The 20,038-nt window shown below is 35.9% G+C and overlaps 1 protein-coding gene across 5 annotated transcripts in view; it reads right to left on the bottom strand.

The window, feature by feature from the left end:
- The window catches only part of Eip63E (cyclin dependent kinase Eip63E), a 237,518-nt gene that overhangs the window by 152,625 nt on the left and 64,855 nt on the right, over nt 1–20,038 (bottom strand). For 4 of the 5 annotated variants that reach the window (XM_074112581.1, XM_074112580.1, XM_074112582.1 and 1 more), the window contains one exon: nt 14,172–14,267. In XM_074112581.1, coding sequence (XP_073968682.1) covers nt 14,172–14,267 — 96 coding nt within the window. Of the gene's footprint in view, nt 1–14,171; nt 14,268–16,713; nt 17,046–20,038 lie in introns of those variants that run through there. The other variant, XM_074112584.1, reaches the window with a different exon arrangement.

Raw genomic sequence — 20,038 nt, 5'->3', positions numbered from 1 at the left:
GTTTTGTAGCTGCGAGATTCAATACTTCTTTGAACAATACTAATTAGTTAAAAGTTTAAAACTAACGTTTAATACGTATATGTTGTCTGTTTACTCTTGCTAAATGGAATTCAACGCCTCTGCAACTTGGAAGAAAGGCTTCATTGCCAAAACACCAGTACCCTAAGCAGCAGCTGGACCATCTTCTCTTCAATCTCAAACCCAAGTTCCAGTCACAGCCACTTCTCCAATTGACATTACATCAACACTCAACTCTTTCATCACTGACTTGGAAAAACCGTGGTAACTCCACTAATTTCGCTTCTCACCTCGCTAGTCAATAAACTAAGACTTCCTTAAACTCCTACTATGGATCACACACTCAACATTCCTTAACTATACTTCTTTGGAACGCTAATGGACTATAACTTCACGAATGGACATGAACTGGACATTCTTCTCCATGAGAAAAGAATTGACATTGCACTGATCACTGAGACCCACTTTACAAGTAGATCCTGATCCTATATCTTCATAAACGACTACATTATTCACAGAACCGACCATCCAGGACGACAAAGCTCACGGAGGGACCGCCATACTAATTAGAAGAACTATACAACACAACTACACTCCTAGCGACTCAACTAAGTTCTTGCAATCTACTACCATCACTCTACCCAGAAATCCTTTCCCGTTCTATATTTCAGCAGTTTTCTGCCCACCCAATCACCAAATACTAATATTTTAATTTAAAAATAACAATTTTTTTAAAAAACAGTTTCTTGAAAAGCTGTCTATGCGTACTATACTACAAAAATAAATAAAAAACGAAATTATGTATCGATTTGGTCCTATTAGAAGACCATCGATAGTTATCGATAGAAGCCTTGAAAAGAAATACCAAAAATTTCAGAACAATAACAACAAAAGTGAACGGGATTTAAAATCAGAATAAACAGGTGGCGCTGGTTACGAGCAGCGGAGTTTCTGCCCTTTGATTCTTCTAAATCTAGGAACCTGTTCAACGGGATGCAGGGGAGTGTGGGGGTGTTCGTGACGGAGTAAAAAATAAACAAATAAATCGCCAAGAATGAGGAAGTAGTTAATACAAACAAGTGATACAAGTGGTATGGGATACAATGATGGTATTGGTCCATTAAAATTGAAGACCTTGAAAAGTGTCGTCGTCCTTGGGTTACTCTGAACACAACAAATGGCCAACACCTTACCTCATTGTAGCTCTCTATGTGAATGTATTTACATATCAATTATTTACGATAATATTTACAATCAGGTATTTACCAGGTTCATAAAACCAGCCTATCGCTAGCTCTTAATTCTGCGCAAGAGTTTGCGCCTGAAAGATGACCCCCAAGGACATTCCACTCTATAATACCAGAAAGATTGGACTTCTGCCCCCCCAAAAAAACTTGTATAAAGCAAGAATGTAGTCAATCAAATATAATAACTTGTACCTACAACGAAACACAAGAATTTTATAAAATAAAACAAAAAAATTGTTACCACAAATAAAGTTATAGCCAAGAAGTTTTGAGTGAAACAAAGGGTTGTTTGTTCTCCTCAAAGGAAGCCATCTTAGGCGAGAGTCAAAGTTGCTTTGCTCCTCCAGGAACATCGCCAGGTGTGCCGCCGCCATTAGAGTTGTGTTGGAATAGGACCAGACCAAACAATAGACGGCAAGAGGAATATATAACCTCAGTTCTGTGTACACTGGTGCCTAACCCAGTGAGTTTGTGGAGAGGAGACTGGTGCCCTGCCGAGTTTGTTTACCGTGTCGGTCTTTTGTACGTACGCCCTGCTCCAGCTGCCTCCAGTCTTTCTACAATATATGTTCATACATAGAAAGCCACAAAAAAAATACGCACGCAAGGATTTGTAACAACCGCTGCATAACAGGGCCTGTAAAACCTAGCAACAAGCAAGCAGTAAGCTCTGCTTGTACAATCAGGATTCTCAGTTAAAGATTACAAAGATGACTTAGTTTGTAAATGGACAAAAAAATAAAGATGGAGATCGATCTTATACCACTCCACCTTGTTGCGAAAGGAACCATCCACATGAATCTCTGAAGAGGGCATGGAAAGCAAGGGGCACCAGAGAATGGGGCAGTGGAATTTCCTAAGAGAAGGCATGACTAAGAAGTAAAAAGCTTTCTAAGGAACTTTTCTTCCAGGCTGAGTTCCAGGGCGAACTGGGGTTTGTCTCCAGCATTCTATTACATACGCATTCTATTACAGATCGTGAACTCTGAAGAAAGCTAGCGTCTTCGGTCCACGGATCAAGCGCTCAAAGCAAATAGACTGAATTCCAGAAAGAAGTGAGGACTGTCGCATGATTATGAAGTACAGCTTTCTAAGGAACGTTTCCTCCGGGCAGAGTTCCAAGGAAGAAGTTAGGATTGTCTCCAGCATTCTATTCAACACGAACAGATCGAGGACCTCTGAAGAAAGCCAGTGTCTTTGGTCCAAGGTTCAGGCACTCAAAGCAAATAGTGTAAATAGGCTGAATTCCAGGACGAACTGGGGGATTGTCTCCAGCATTCTATTCAACGCGAACAGTAAATTTTCCAGCATCATTTAGAGGAAAGAAATTCATTCAATTGGAAAAAGCATCCGATTCAACCTTGAAAGAAGATGTAATACTTTTTTCTGGAGATAGTAATAGTTTCCGTTAGCCTTTAAAGCGCAGAGCTCCAGAACCAAAAGATCACAAATGGTTTAAGGAATGCTTTAGCAAAATCAATGAACACGATAGAGGAACTTAGAGTTCATACTTTAGTGGGGAAGCCAAAACCTAAGTAAGATGTTTAAACTCCCAATTCATGGGACCAGAAGACTACTCCAGGCAAAGAGAAAAATGAAGGAGGAAGCCAGCCTGAACTAAGCTTTGGAAAAGATCTGATGTGTTGCCTCAGATCGCGTATGCTCCACTAGTATCCTCACAGGCATTACCCACTTGGTAGACCTTTGGAAAAGCCAAGCCAGGAACGTGATATTATCCTCAGATTCACGGAAGAGATGAAGAAGATTCCAATTCATCTCTTGAAGGAATCTCGGAAAAACAGCATGAAGTTTAAAACTTAAGTGCGCCCCTTCATCAGGACTCGTCAAGAACCTTTTGGAGCGAATCTCAGCCAACCGGTAATCCCTACTTTACCGAATCGATTTTTCAGGTATTCGAGAATATCTCGAAAATGGTTTCTACAATGTGGTTGACTCTTTGCGCATAAGTAGCACTAATAATTTTATTGGTAACACATTTTCCTGAAGGGGAAATTTGATTAAAACCCTGAGGCGGGAGTATTTCGGCTTTCCTCCAATACGTCATTTTAGTGTATTATATAGACCATAACTTAAAATATTAATAAGGATTAAATATGAAATCAAACTAAAAAAGAAGCAATACTGCGCGGTTCTCAAGATTCAATCAATTCTGAACGAATCAATCAACGAATCAATGCAGTCTCACCTAAAACATATGGTAGTATTTAATTGTGACTGCAATTATTGTAATATGAATCACATTTACAAAAGAATACACACTGGAAAACAGATGTTACTGACGGCAAACATTGATCACACCTAGCTGGATGTGTCATCTTGCTTAGTAATGTACAGTAATCATTTTACTTAGTAAATCATTCTAAAGGATATCCTTTTTTAGACTTTAGTAATTGCATAGTTCTTATTACGCTGATACAATCATAAGTGATTCCTCAATGACTAAGACAAGTGAAAAATCTGATTTATTGAGAAAGATAACTCAGATAATAAACTATATCTAAACCAAAATTAGACTCTGAGCAGATAGCAAAGAAGACAACGACAACAACAACAACAAAACTAGATTTCTGCCAGCAAGTGAAAGGTGGAAGAGAGTAGGGAGATATGTAGGTGAAGAAACAGGTAACAACAACTGGCTTTAACAACAGAGCACAGGTGGGCTTTCTGTGAAAGGTTATGTTGTTGAAGCGCTGCTTCCAAGAGGCCTTGAGCGACGTATGAAGCATGACTAAACGCTGAAAGAATCTCTCTCTTTCTCTCGCACTAAACCGTTATTAATTAGTTCTAACAATGTCGTCAGAATGTGGCCGAAAATTTTGGCGATAACATTCCTCTCTTCTCAGAGAGGGTCAGAAATCTGATTGAAAAAAAAAAAACAGTCGCTCAGTGATTCTAAACAAGCGTCTCCACATAAACAATTCTTTTACAAATAATGAATTTATATTTATAAGCCTTATAATATTTTCTTCCATCTAACTAATAAGTTATTATTAATGCAAGAAAATGCAACTTTAACCAGTTCAAGCGTGTTTGGACGTGTATATACACGTCCAACTAAATCTCTATTACGGTGCGTTCGACGTGTATACTCGTTGTGAAAAATATAAAATTGCCATTAACTATAAAAACTAGAAAATTTTTATAAAATAAAATAAGAATATCATTTCGGTGGGATATTTCCCTTTATCTTACCCAATAGAACTGCGGTGGGAGTCAGCCAAATGATAAGTGGTCTCCGCATTAGAGATTGGGGAATTACGCACACAAATAGAAGCTCTCAACCCGTGTGCAATGCCGTTTTTACCTTTTAGATAGAGGTTCAGGACCTCAGTACGAGCATGATTTCATTTTGCACAGAATTCAAAGCTCTTTTTTCTTCCTTGTAAAAGCTCTTGCGTCCCTAGTAGGCAATGTATAACGTGAAGCGGTGCAAGATTTTGAATGAGCACAGAATGCTCTGGTAATCTCAAGCCCCCAGAGAGAGATTGCAGAAAAAGTCGCTTGCAGTGACTATTATGACATTGTAAAGTTTTGGTTGTTTTGCCCTGCGATCGACGTGTAAAGTAAAGTTAATCGCCTATTTTTTCAGGCGGGGCTTAACGTCCAGCTACCAATCAGGTGTCGTAGACGGAGGCGTCTAGCAAACATACTTTACTGTAAATTTCTTTTATTAACCTTTAAATAAAATCCAAGGCCTAAGACCGGGAATCGAACCCAGTACATCTTAGCTTCGCAGGTCTCTATCGACGTGTATGCACGCCATTGTCTGATTTTAATGCCGCTCACTGTGGGTTTCTTTTTTTAAACTAAATTCCACGGTTAACTGGTTAAGAATAAAGGCTCACCTGCCCAAAATTAGATTTCCCTCATTGTTCAAACAGTTGGAGAAAATAGCCATAGAAAGTAAAGTATCAGGACTAAAGGTAACAGTTGTTTTAAGGTTACATCATAACCTTATAATTTGAGTCTATTTGGTGAAGGAAGGGGAAACCAGATACCAAATAAGAAAAATAGCCACAGAAGTTCAGCAAATGAAAGAAAACTGTAAATAATGGGAAAATAAACAATAAATTGATACAGAACAACTTAAAGGCCATCCAAATCAAAAGTATAAAGAAAATTTAGAGAAATATCTTCTTCTAATTTTTCTTTTCTTGATAGTAGAAGTCTTAAAACATAAAAGAATATTAATAAAACCAAGAATAACAAAATATAACCTTGGTATTTAAGGATACACAAGAAGGAGAACGTACAAAATACATACACACACACAAGGAAAAAGGAACTCGCAGAAGTGTAATAAAAGGTAGGTGTGTAATAATTCCAAATAGATTTGAGATAAAAGTAAAAAAGAAAATGTAAGCGCTAGTCATGAGTAAGAAACATTATTTGTTGTGCGCAGGTCACGGTCTCTGGGCTGGCGTAAATTACTATCTTAATGCGTAATAACTCGTTAAGATCATTTTAATACGCTTGTATTAATGAAAATCTAATCCAAGAAACTATTAGTATTAGGATTTGACGTTGTTTTTAGCAGGACAAGCGTCATAATCAGAGATTCATTGTAAGCCCAGGAGTCTCTGTGAATATAACAAGACGAACTAACGGTCGTAAAACCGTACCGATTTTTTTTTTTGCCTAAACACAAATTAGAATCACTTCCACAAAACAACAAACGAAACTATTGTTAGAAGAATCTAGCACAATGTGTTTGGAATCTAGCACAATGTGTTTGGGGAGATACATTATAAACACATTTGCTCAACACAAAATAGGGCACAGTTCCCCTCTGGATCTGAATCCCCATGAAGAATTAAGCTACAGCTGTTATTGGCACATAGTTTCAATAAAATTCCTTACTTACATGAAAGGATATGATTTAGCAATTACATAATGTTAAAAATAAGTTAAATTGCTAAGGAACTGCACAAATAGTTCGTCCCACACAATTCATGGTATAACTGATAAAATGGCGCCGAACTAGGATAGGGATTAAGCCGATGTTGCTATACGCCTGCTCCGCCTGGAGCCTGGACTTGTAGTAGCAACATCAAGAGAAACTCCAGGACAACACAGAACAAATTTCTCAGACTCTCTCCACGGCGAGGCACTAGAATTGACTCACTCCACGGAGACTGCGTCCATTATCTCTCACGTACACTCCTTTATCCAAAATCGTCTGCTCAAACTCCTTTCTATCCTAGACTGCCGTCCTAATCCACTCTGCCGCGACATAGCCTCCCCCCTACAGATCCTTCTACAACATACAGACACAGAAGACTAAAACATATCCTACTCTCTACACTAGCTGCAGGTTTTTCCTCTCCTCTTTTTCCTGCATTCTAATTCTAATTCCATTCTAGGATAGAAATTAGCCCACTGGTTAGTGCACTGGATTCCAAGAAGGAGATGCCCTGGGTTCGAGAATCCAGCTGCTTGCCTTAGATTTTTCTCTTTCTAGCTACCCCCCTGCGAAAATTACCACTATTAGCCGAGATTAGAGGTAGAGGCAAGGCCTGCAAAACTAAATCTGTTCGAGGTACTGAGTTCGATTCCCCGTCTATACCTAGGATTAATATGAGAATTTATAAAACACGTTTGCTAATCATTTTCCTGCCGATTACTATTTATAAATTGGACGTAAAGCCCTCTTAATTGAAAAAAGAGGCATTACTTTAATTGAAGCAAATCTAACTGCACATTTATTCAATTTTTTTTTGTTTGTATTTACATTTAATTAAAGATTAAAAGTAAGTCATTTTTTGCTTCCGATATTTCTTTTTTTTATTATTCACAATTCAACTTGTTTTAAAAAGCACCTCTAAAAACCCGGAAATAAAATGTAGGCCTATCTGTTTCCGTTGCTTACTTATTTTATGTCGAGATTTAATTAGAAGATTTAAAAATAATTTATGCGTATAAATAACAGAATGGAAGTGGTTAAAAAAATAGATGAGGGTCGAACTTATCAGATCGCAAATTATATTTAGATTGGCGGATGTGTAATGAATGTGTACGTACTCTTTGGGTGGGTGTGTGAGTGTGACAAAGAGAGAGCGGGAGGGGAAGGAAGTGCATGTGAAATAGCAAAGCGAGGCCGACAGGAAGCCGGCAAACTTCCGGTGGGAGAATATTTCCCCACTGCCAGCATGATCGAAATTCTTTCCCTACTCTCGCGTATTACAAACATTTAATTTGTAACTGGTAAACATTTAAACAAGTGTTACCGGTGTAATTACATAAAACACATCACAGTCTCTTTATTTTTTCTGTATTTGCTCTTAAACAAAAAAAATTATTGTTAAAAGGAAGAAATCAGCAGAGAACAATTTAAAGCTGAGGGCAGTCGAAATAAGTACAAAAATACATCAGAATAACAAATGCGGAGGAATCCATGACTCCTAACTCTCAGTTGTTGGGCAAAATAAAACTGTTCAATTCTGTTTACGAAAATATCAATTACCCAGATCGATTTTCAACCAATTGGTAGAGTTAGATAATCGATCAATGAATCGATCGATCACTTCCATCATCGCCTTCTTTATATAAAAAAGATTTTTATTTTTAAAGACCATGTTTTTTAACCTTCATAAATAAATAATTCTTAGACGTCACAGTCCCTTTCATTGACTTCGTTTTTTTTTTCTCAAGTTCAATAAACTCTGCAAAATTATTATAAACTGCTAACAGAGGAAAGGTTTGGGATGAGTCTCAAGAAAACCGGGTAGAATATAGAGGAGTGGGGTAAGACGTTCCTGGAGGGTAGGATACCACTACACATTTCCCTAGGGACCCTTCGCCTACTCTGCAAGACCTTCCTTCTTCCTTCCAACTCTTATTACATGCTAGAATTCCAACTGACTTGTTTACGATTTGCTACAAATCATGGATATAATAATAATAATAATATATACATTCTACGCGAATAAGATGAATACTTAAAATTTAATTAGTAAAATGAAGATGATTAAATTAAAGGATGAGGTAAAGTAAGTATTACAAGTGATGCTGCACTCTGTTCTGCTCGATTCCAGCGCGGAGATCATAGGTTCGAATCCAGCTGCTGGCTCTTTTAGATTTTCTTCTTCCTATCAGCTTCTAACAGCTCACTGAACCGGTAATTTACAGTATTGTGTGTATTGAGAGAACACAGTCCGGATGCCGGAAGTGAACTGGGAAAAACCTCCAGTTGCCATTAACCTCGATGTTGACGCCCTTAATTTAGAATAAATAAATAACAAATTTAAACTTGATTAACCAGAGTTAATACACGTCAAACCAAACCTCTACTACAGTACTCAACTCCACCGCTTAACTGGTTAATGCAATTAATCTTAATTAATTGATAAGGTAAATACTAGATTGTGAACCTAAAATCGGTAGTTAAGACGTAAAGTCCGCCTGAAAAAGTAGGCATGGCATTACATTACTAAATGATGAAATTGAAAATCTTAAGATGTAAAGGACAGCCACCAAGTAAACAATTTTTTTTATATATGTATATAATATACAAAATGCATTTTTTTTTATTATTATTTCTGAACCGGTTTAAGTTATTAGTTTGTAAGTCCAAAGTAGGTGGGAGGGATAACATCTATGTGGAGCAACGCCCTCGGGAGTTTGCATGTTAAATCCCTTGTCTAAAACAAAATAATTGAGTGAGAGAGATGGGATATCGCCTTCAGAACATATTCTAAGTGATTTCCATAGATAATTAATTCTAAGGAGGACCGGTCCATCCAGGTTGTGTGACGTAAGTTGGGATGGGACAGCTGCAGGACTTATCTTGTGTAGCTTTTACAACTTGGAATCTCTAGGAGGTAGAAAAAAAAACCATTACTCTGATCGAAGAAGCCGATGGAACGGGAGGGGGGGAAACAAAAAAACTCCTCAAGTTACAAAGCAGAATTTTTACTGCTGCAGTTTGACGCAACTTAAAAAGGGAGGCTCTGATTGGTTTGTACCTAATGGGGAAGCTGGTTAAGTTGTTGTGGTTCGCGCTTAATAAACTTAATAGAAAACATTGCCATTAACGGTACCAATTAATTAGGATACTTCATAAATTATTATTTACTTTTAACCAATAATAGTCCAAACCTGATGACAGAAACCAATCACAACGCTTACTCCTACAGAAACAAATCACAACGCTTACTCCTACAGAAACAAATCACAACGCTTACTCCTACAGAAACCAATCACAAAGCTTACTCCCACAGAAACCAATCACACAAAGCTTACTCCTACAGAAACCAATCACAAAGCTTACTCCTACAGAAACCAATCACAACGCTTACTCCTACAGAAACCAATAACAACGCTTACTCCTACAGAAACCAATCACAAAGCTTACTTCTACAGAAACCAATCACAAAGCTTACTCCTACAGAAACCAATCACACAAAGCTTACTCCTACAGAAACCAATCACAACGCTTACTCCTACAGAAACCAATCACACAAAGCTTACTCCTACAGAAACCAATCACAACGCTTACTCCTACAGAAACCAATCACACAAAGCTTACTCCTACAGAAACCAATCACAACGCTTACTCCCACAGAAACCAATCACACAAAGCTTACTCCTACAGAAACCAATCACAACGCTTACTCCTACAGAAACCAATCACAACGCTTACTCCTACAGAAACCAATCACAACGCTTACTCCTACAGAAACCAATCACAAAGCTTACTTCTACAGAAACCAATCACAAAGCTTACTCCTACAGAAACCAATCACACAAAGCTTACTCCTACAGAAACCAATCACACAACGCTTACTCCTACTGTTCAAGGTTCTAAGACCCAAATTCTGTACCAACTCCCAACATTTGGGTCACACCTAATTCTTGACAACATTCTACCCAGTTTGTTACCCGTACATTTCACTGGAGATGTTGTAACAATAAGCGGCTCTAATCTATACTAAATGATTATAAGAAAAATTTGTGGCCCACCACAAATTTAAGGTAGGTAGCTGGACATCCGGGGGGCCTGTAAAATTTTTTCTAAGTAAAACATGTTTCTAAATAAAAAGTTTTAGATCTGTGTATCTACCCCGCATTGGAGCGAGAAAGTTATGAGAAAAACGAAGGAGGAGCCGCGTCTTAAATAACTGATAAGTGCTCCTGGTAAAGTGGATTTTTCAGCCTCCAAAAACCTTATTGTGACACCCTCCAGTGCAGGGGCTCCCACAACCTGGAATGCTCCAGGGGAGTGCGAGAAAAGTCCAGGTAAATAATAGGATATTTTTTTTTTTTTTTGGCGCATCAACAGCTGAGGTCATTAGCGCCCGGAGCTTTTTCCAGTGCACTGCCGGCCTCCGGACAGTGTTCTCTCGTTACAGACAACACTGTCCATCACCGGACAGTGAGCTGTAAGAAGCTCCTAGGAAGAGAAAATCTAAGGGTCAGCTGCTGGATTCGAACCCGGGACCTCCGCGTGGGAGTCCAGTATGCTAACCTCATAGCTAATCCCTTCCCTAATAGGATATTATTATTATTATTATTATTATTATTATTTTAATGATTAAGGCGCGTCAACATCTAGGGTTATTGGCGCCCGAAGCTTTTTTCAATGCACTGCCGGCCTCCAGCGGACAGTGTTCTCTCGTTACAGACAATACTATCCATCACCGGACAGTGAGCTGTAAGAAGCTCCTAGGAAGAGAAAATCTAAGGGTCAGCTGCTGGATTCGAACCCGGGACCTCCGCGTGGGAGTCCAGTATGCTAACCTCATAGCTAATCCCTTCCCTAATAGGATATTATTATTATTTTAATGATTAAGGCGCGTCAACATCTAGGGTTATTGTCGCCCGGAGCTTTTTTCAGTGAAGTAATTGCCTATTTTTTTTTTTTTTTTTAATGATTTAAGGCGCGTCAACATCTATGGTTATTGGCGCCCGAAGCTTTTTCCAGTGCACTGCCGGCCTCCAGCGGACAGTGTTCTCTCGTTACAGACAATACTATCCATTACCGGACAGTGAGCTGTAAGAAGCTCCTAGGAAGAGAAAATCTAAGAGTCAGCAGCTGGATTCGAACCCGGGACCTCCGCGTGGGAATCCAATACGCTTACCGCATAGCTAATCCCTTTCCTAACAATAGGATATTATTATTCAAAATATTTTTCATTATTATATTATTATCTTGCACATATTTCAAGGAAATTATTATTATTTGTTGTAAAGTATACTTTCTTTGTAATATACTCCAGGTGTTTTATTTACTCGTATTTATTTTTTTTGGTTATATTTATCCTTGAGCAAAATATAAATTTCAGGGGGGGTGTGAGGTTCGAGTGAGATTTCTTTACGGGCACGGGGCGCAAAAAAGGTTGGGAACCCCTGGTCTAGTGGGGGACCAAAGCTAACCATTAAAGCTGAACTTACTGTGCTTTCCCGTTTTCGAGTCACGGATTCGAACACTTCCTTTTCCGCACTCAAGGGAATTCATACAACTTACTTCAGGTGCAGACTTTTATAATCGAAAATCTGCACTCAGTGCAATACTTTTTATAGTAGAGTTATTAAGTTTTGTTTTAACACGTTTAATCAAAGAATAACCCGCCTCGAATTCTATTTATAATTAATACGAACTAGTAAAAATTAGAATTCTAAAAATATTTGGAAATCTATAGGGTTTTAGATAAGATAAAGGTTTATCTAATCTATGTGGCGGTGCCCAGTTACACAGTTCGGGCAGCTGTTATCAGCTACAACTTACCCATTCATTTAAATCAACAAACCCATTCATCGTCCGCAACACTATCTACACCATTCTTATCAATATGTACGAACGTTTCCCTCTATAAAATATTTCTACACTAAACTGTCATTTTATCACATAATTTTTGTCATTCTATTGTTTTTACAAATAATATTTATTCATTAATTAAAAAAATAACAATCTTAAACCACATAAATTTACCAACTTTAAAGGGGAAAGCTATGATTATTACGGGATAAAATATATTTTACTTATGTATTTATCTGCTCTACTTTATATTTTAGGTCAGAGGTCGCTAAAAGTGGTCTATATTAGACCCCCAGGGGTCTATTTAACAAAAGTAGGGGTCTCGATTTGAGCCAGGGGGTCGAAGGGAAAAAAATTTCGAACCCAATAGAAACACCAGGCACACCACCCATCTCATTAATTAAGAAGCAATACTGTAGAGGTTATAATTACTTATTATTTAATAAATATTAAGGTATTTAAATTTCAACATTAAGATATTTTTCATAAAAATTATTGTTACACAATGTAAATCTTTAGGAGTAAGAAGATTAAATTAGAGAGGGAGAGAGTAAGAGGGAGAGAGAGGAGAGGGAGGGAGAGGGTGAAGGAAAGAGAGGGAGTGAGTAAGGGGAGAGAGAGGGGGAGGGAGGGAGTGAGGAAGAGGGTGAGGGAAAGAGAGAGAGGGAGTGAGAGAGGGTGAGAGAGAGGGGGATAAAACAAAAACAGGATTTGAAGGAGGAGATTTCCACTATCACCTGATGGTGCTCCCAGAAAAACTAGAAAGTATTTTCCTCAGAATATCTTGGATGGGGGAGATATATTGTGGGGAAAGAAGAAAGCCATCATCAGGGGCAAAGATATCCCCAGACGGTTCGTTTCCCTCTCTTTCCCCAGCACTTCTCTGGCATCATCCAAAACTCGTGCCGAACGTTGACTGGGCCAAAAAAAAAGCGAAGCATCCCAAGGCTTTTGGCGAGACTTCATGAGTAAGTAGTTTTTTTCCTAGTTTACATGGGCTTGGAAGGGTGTACTTTAACTAACGTAAATGATATAGGCGATAGAGGGACCGCCCCTTAAAAAAAAAAAAAAAAAAAAAATAGGCGATAGAGGAGGATATTCTCCATTCTTGATGGAGCGTAGAAGTGTTCAAGGCTACCGAGAGAATCCCTCTTTGAAGAACTGCTCAATAATCTTCACCAAACTAAATGATGTCTTTCACTATAATAATTTTCAATAATAATTGAACATTATTTCTTCTTAGAATTCATTAAACGTTCTAAATAATGGCAGGACAAAAATAAAATACAACGAATTAAGCTTAAAAGAGCATTATCATCATAATCAAAGATTACCCAACGAAGTATTCCCCGTATATAAATGATTTAATTTTGATTAGAACTAAAAAATAAATACAAATAAATAAACCTGCTTACTTTCAGATAGAATAATAGTAGCGCATCTAAGCACATAATCAAAAACTTGAGTCAGCAGTTAGATATAGATAAGAAATGAGAAACGGTAACTGTAGTAATTACCCAGAAATAATATCCGAGATATCGATAAGACTGCTGTGAATATAGCCATAAAGAGAGTGGGGAATATATACACTTTATTTCTATTGCTACAAGCACTAAATACTCCCTCCCGGTAAACCCATATCTGTGTAAAGCTTTATCGAAATGTTTTCCTATCGATTACAGCCCTATCTTTAGAAAAAAATACGACGGAATTAAAATAAAATTTCGTAAACTTCACACCTTTTTTTTTTACTTCTTTCCCCCACTCCACATGAAACCATGTGTTTCAATTACCAGATGGAACTGTTCGTTGTTAACTACCGCCCTAAACTTTTTCCATTTCAACCAACATTAACCGTACTTAAAAAAAAGTGCTAATTTCTTTTTCATTGCCTGTAACTTACTATAATTCAATTAATTTAAAGGAGAAAATGTAGGTGATAAATGTTAAAATTAGGGTTGCCAAAAAACCCTTAGCAGGAAAAGCAGGGATAGCCGACGCAAACTCGTATACACATATGGTTCAGAGGATTTCCTTACGTCCCCCTAATTTGCTTACATAAAGTATCAAAATTATCCGATTAGATTTTTAAATCACAGACAAAAATAAAAAAGGTAAACATCACTCACATAATCTGCCAAAACTGTGGCTCAACAGCCTCTTCTTGATCTTCTGAACTCTGCTCAGTGCACCACCTTTCTTTTCACGCATCGTAGTAACTCCTCCTGTTTGGGAAAAAGTGGACAATCCAATATTAGATTAAAGAAATGATTCCAACAGATCTTTTGAGGAAAAGATCAATTAGGGCTCATAAATAGCAATTATTACAATAAAACACTCAGTAGAGAGAAGATAAATGATATCTCTTTCCTGAAATAGATGTAATCATTTTCATTACAAAAATAAATGGAAAACCTCTTCATAGTTTAGGGTACACTTTCCAGTATTTTCATAAAGCCATTTCCTATTGCAATACTTTTTGAAGAAAAATTAATAATTAATTCATGTTTGCCGTAAAAACAAACCATAAAGAACCAGATCATTTTCTTAAATCAATAAAAAAATCAATTTTCTAAGCAAATATAAAATGATGATTGGTGGAGTGGTATGATGTAAAAGAACGCTTGATTCAAATTGTTAGATGAGAGAGATGAAAGTGATGAAACACCCAAGAAGAGCGTAGGAGAGAGGCTGCAGGTCCAGGAAGAACACCAAGGAGGAGTAGAAAAATAATCTGGAGATAATGTAGAACATTTGAGAGAAATAGATATGACCATCAATCACGCCAAGTCAGATTGTCTAGAAAAAGAGGGTGATCATCTAAGTTGTACTCCACAATTAAACGATTTTACAGATCTTTTGCTCCACTCTATTTTGGAATTTCAGAATTCTGAATATTTTTAACAATTTCTAGAATTTATTTAGCTTAATGTAGTTCTAAGACAGATAAAATGTTCTAAAGCAGCGTTTCCCAACCTGTGATACGCGAGTTGATGGTTGTTGGTAGGAGAAAAATAATCAATAATGGTGGACATACAGTAAAGTTGTTAATATGTACAGTAATAAGGTTGGTCTGTCTCAGAATTAAAATTGTCTTTCAAGAAGTATTTTCCCAAAACCCAAAAACACAAATGATAATTGGATTTCAAACCCACCTTCTATAAAGAAAATTTAGGAAAAGCTACATCATTATCGATAAAAGATGCAAGAAAATTTAATAGAATTATCATGTGACAGAACTTAAATGATCAACTAAGTACAAAAATCTGCTTAAAGAGACTGGATTGTAATGATGAGTAAGCTCTTATCCAAGCAACATTAAATTTAATTGGTACTTACAGGTAGTTAGAATGCTTAAAAGAAATTAATTTTAGAAGATTTGGACGCACAAATATAAAATCCTAAAGAAGAATTTTGTAAATTAACAAATAATTTTGAAAAGAAAAAATATGTACTCAATTTTAGAGATTTTTAAAGCTAAGATCTTACACTTTACAAAGTTTTTAAAGTGAACATGAACTTAAACCCCTTTGTAACAGATACATTGTATATCTATACAGATAAAGATAATAATAGCAAAATAACACACTCGGAATAACAAAGTTCACGAAATACGATCATTTTTACGAAGTAGTACAATTTAGCATGATGTACTATCAAGTGGCCTAAGCGAGCCAAAAAAAGGTTGGGAAACGCTGTTCTAAAAGTAAGTACTCGTACATCAATAAGTGAAGCAAAAAATGATAGTAAAAGAAAACAAGAAGTAAACCAACATTAAATAGCTTAAGGTTATGTGTTTTTAAGGAAACAGATGATTGCAGGAGGTTAAATTAGGAGGGAAAAAGGAATGACGCCTCTAAGCAAACGTCATCAAAAAAACTCGTCTTCAAAGCGCGCCAATTGGACGATCGGCCATCTTTGCTTTGTATCATATTCAATACAGAACGGAGTATATACGATGAATCTAATCATTGTTATCATTTTACTATTTTTAAGCAGATGTATAAAAGATAAAAGTGAACAGTACCCAGTTGTCCGACACTAACTTAAAAAAAATCAACAAAGTTTAACCTTAAGTCAAACAGAATTAAGTTTCAAGAATAAATGAATATGAAAGAAACTAAAATCTTTTTAGCATCACATTTCTTGTACCATAGAGGAAAATTTAGAAAGCATGCTAACTTTTTAGAAGAATCCATGCTAAGTCATGCCACAATACGTATTTTAATGATGAATTGTATTTATAATTTGACAAACTCACCGATGATGTTCTTTTTAGGAAAATACCTTCTCGTTTTTTTTGTTCAAATTCCGTTAAGAATGAAATTTTAAGCATCATATTTAACTTCAGCCCAAGTGGATCATCATTAAATGTAAATTTTTTAAATAATTTTTTTCTTAAAAGCTCTCTGAAATAAACCTTGAACTACATTTAAGATTAGTAGCATTTTTATGGAAATAAGACTGACTTGCAGTAAATAAAAATAATTGAAAATGTTAACTCATGAACTTTTGTTCAGAAAAAAAAAGGATTGCAAATTGAAATAACTGATAATTACAGATCAAGATTGTAGGGCATAAATGCTTTGCTTGTAAATTACTTGAAGGCAAGTCGTATATTTGAGTGGTATGAAAATAAAGAAAGATATAATAACAAAAAATCTATTTTACCTTATAAATACCCATTATTTATCATGATGATTTAAAACTAGAAAAATACATTTCTAACCTAGGCTTTGTAAGTTGTTGCAAAAAAAAAAATAAATGTAGATTTTAACTAGCCAAAAACTTAAAGATGGCGAATATCTGGTTCTTTATTCAGCAGACTAAAACGAATTAATGGCCTCACTATTAAGTTCACTACATTATTCCATCCTACAAAAGAAAAAAAGAAGCGACATAATTAAAAAATTCTGGTATTGAGTTGACAATTCATTAAACCTCAACAAAACTATTAATAATTCGAATTCCTTAACACTGCACTGTTATCCTAACTTAACCCAAAAAATACGCAACTAAAGGATGATAGGGAACTAAACCAACATTACGTACTAAATAATTGTAAGAAATGACACCAGAGTACAGCTCGAAATATTACACAGCCATATTGAGTGGCAAGTTTTTAAATGAATTAACATTCCAGCTGTACGAATGCGGCTGCAATTATATATTTTAAATGAGAAAAATAAAACTCACGAGTAACTTAATATAATTTAGTTTTTTTTGTTTTTTTTTTTAAGTTTATTGCTTGAACTGTTCTAGCTTAAAACTGTTTTTAAAGAAACTTGGTGCTGGTTATAAAAGTACATTTACACTTGCGTTTGTACAAAGCTCACATTTTGGACTTCCATCTCATTTCTACTACCTCTAAATCCAGCAGCTAAACAGGAAGACTATTTCCTCCTCTTCCTGCAGAAGAATTATCAAATCGTTAATAAAATCTTTAATCAACAAAAAAAAAAAAGCTTTTCATGACGATACCTTACAAAGTTCGGCGTTTTCCATCAGAGTCACATTTGGTTTATTTTCACCTCTGGTCTCCCAAGTGCCCAGAGAGGTTTCATAATGCAGCAGACCGGAAGGGCTTCTTTGCTGAATTAGTTTTTTTTTTTTTTTTTTTTTTAATTTAGTACCTCACAGGATGATGAATGAAGGCTTTTTGTATCATCCTCCTTGAAAAGGACAAATCTTAACGAGTATATAAAATGCGACATGAACGCTTCTCGGATATCATCAAACAGGATCTTCTTATAATTTAATAAGATCATAAATATATCTAGTGATACGAGAAAGTAAAAGATTTTTGGAAATCTTTGAACCTGAGAATATTGCGTAAGAATGAAATCAATTTGAATTTTATAATTTTCGTAAACAGCTGCGCATATTTATTTTCATTTCTGGTAAAGAATAAAAAAATGAATTACCAGTCTACTTTGGCAACAAATTATGCACTTTCTTCCAAGATCTCCATTTCTAAAATTTAACATATAAACAGGTGAAAGAGAAATTAAATTTTTTGTTAATCATTTAAAAACCGATGAAAAGTGGATTACTGGAATTAATGGTAAACAACAATTTTACATGAGCTTTTGTGAGTAAAATGAAATGAAGCTTTAAAATAGGATTAGGGTTTCAATTTGTCAGGAAGAGCAACCCTGGAGGTAGAGAGGAATGTAAAAAAAAAAAACTGGAGAGCTGATTGACACATTGGTCTAGAGCGGGATTTAAAAAAAGAACACAATTTGATTTTGATGGGTTTATTTTTTGGTGATATGGTAGGGGATCAATTCATGTTTAACTTGTCAACAGTTTCAGGTGAAATTATAGATCTTGTGTAGAGACTCTCATCACTTCCGCTAACCTTCTACAAATTTGGAAATTTACTTACATAATTACTTCTTACTAATATCATCAAAAGCCCTTAGATTACAACTGAATGAAACTTTAAGGGTGTTGGTTTTGGTTTTCGACAGCTGTTATTAGATTAACATAGGGAAATTATTTAGGTGCAGTCAATAAATACTGTAAACAAATTTCTTTTCTCAAACCGACGTTTCAGTAGTACAAAATTACAGATTCCAATGTTAAGAAATTTTATTACTCATTTTTCATTTCATTCTCGCGACATACGAAAATACTAGAAGAACCTATCTTCACGTGACTCCAGTTCGATACATAAGCGGTGGTATTCCTCTAATTGTTCTCTCTTCTTATTGATTTCTGATCACCCAACTTCCTTTTGCTTTGCAAAGCTAATAGCAGAAGGAGTTGTTCTTCGTCCGAGCTCATACTCAATCTATAAAAATTAAAAAAAGAACAAGAAAACGCACTACTGCTTTTCAAGTAGAAAGTTACCAAACTGGTGACCGCTCTAACAAAAGAATCGCGTCCTGTGTGACGTTCCCGTATCGCAGATCGCCGCGTCTGACCGCTTTCTGTGTGCCCCAAGGCCTTAGTATTCGCTTAGTGTTAAGAAGGTTTCAACATTGAAAATAACCTGATTGTAACCTTGAAAAAGTTGATCTTTTTTATAGTTTTATTTTACTAGATGCTAGGATATTAGTGCCCCACTAATAAAACCCTATTGGGACATTAGTGCCCCACAAATAAACCCTAGTGGGGCAAATATGTTCTAAAGTTTTCGACTGTAAATTTTTTCCAAAAGTAGCATTTTTTGTGAATTACTTTTTTCCTAATCCTCTCGCAATGGCCTTAAAATGCATGAAAATAATTTTCATGTATTTATTTTTTAGATTTAATAAATGGCGTAGCGAAAGGGATAAACCCTATCTCTGCCCCAAGTATAACCTTAAGAAGCATTGATTTACCTAGGGAAAAAGGTTCAAATACAACTTATGAACAACCTGAAGAAAACCATAAAAAAAACCTTTGTACAGGTACTTTAGGGTTTATACTTGGCATTGTGAGGAAAATTAAGGAAAATAAATAACTGTCCAATGAGAAACATTCACTCACCAGACTTTTCTCTAACCAATATTTTACGTAATAAACTTTTCTTTGAAAGTATTTTGTGCCGAGGGGGGCGAATAAAAATCATAAATACCTGAAATTTTGGGCAGTAAAATTGATTTCCGATCAAAAAAGAGATTTCCTCCACATTTGTAGCTGCACTTGTAGATTTAACATAATATGTTGTTGTTACTTCTAGTATTGTAGAGAGGTTAAACTGTACTGAAAGGCACTTCGCAGATATGTTTTAAAACAGCTGATCTCGCGGTGAAAATATTCTAAGAATTACTAGGGTGCTGCGTAGTTCACACACACACACAAAAAAAAAAGTCAAAGAAAATACACAAAAGTGGAAAATAGTAAATAAAATAGCAGTAGTGTAAAACATGGAAACTAATGTATTTGCCACAAAAGAGAAATGGTAGAAACAACAAAACAAAATAAATAAAAACATAACCTGAAGAATGACAAACAGTTTAGGAAGCAAGCAGCTCACATTATTATAAATACATCACAGATAAGTTCT

This window comes from Rhodnius prolixus, unplaced genomic scaffold, assembly GCF_049639745.1.
Source record: "Rhodnius prolixus isolate KJV_2025 unplaced genomic scaffold, Rpr scaffold_1, whole genome shotgun sequence".
Classification (NCBI taxonomy): domain Eukaryota; kingdom Metazoa; phylum Arthropoda; class Insecta; order Hemiptera; family Reduviidae; genus Rhodnius; species Rhodnius prolixus.
This window is presented reverse-complemented; position numbering and strand designations above follow the sequence as displayed.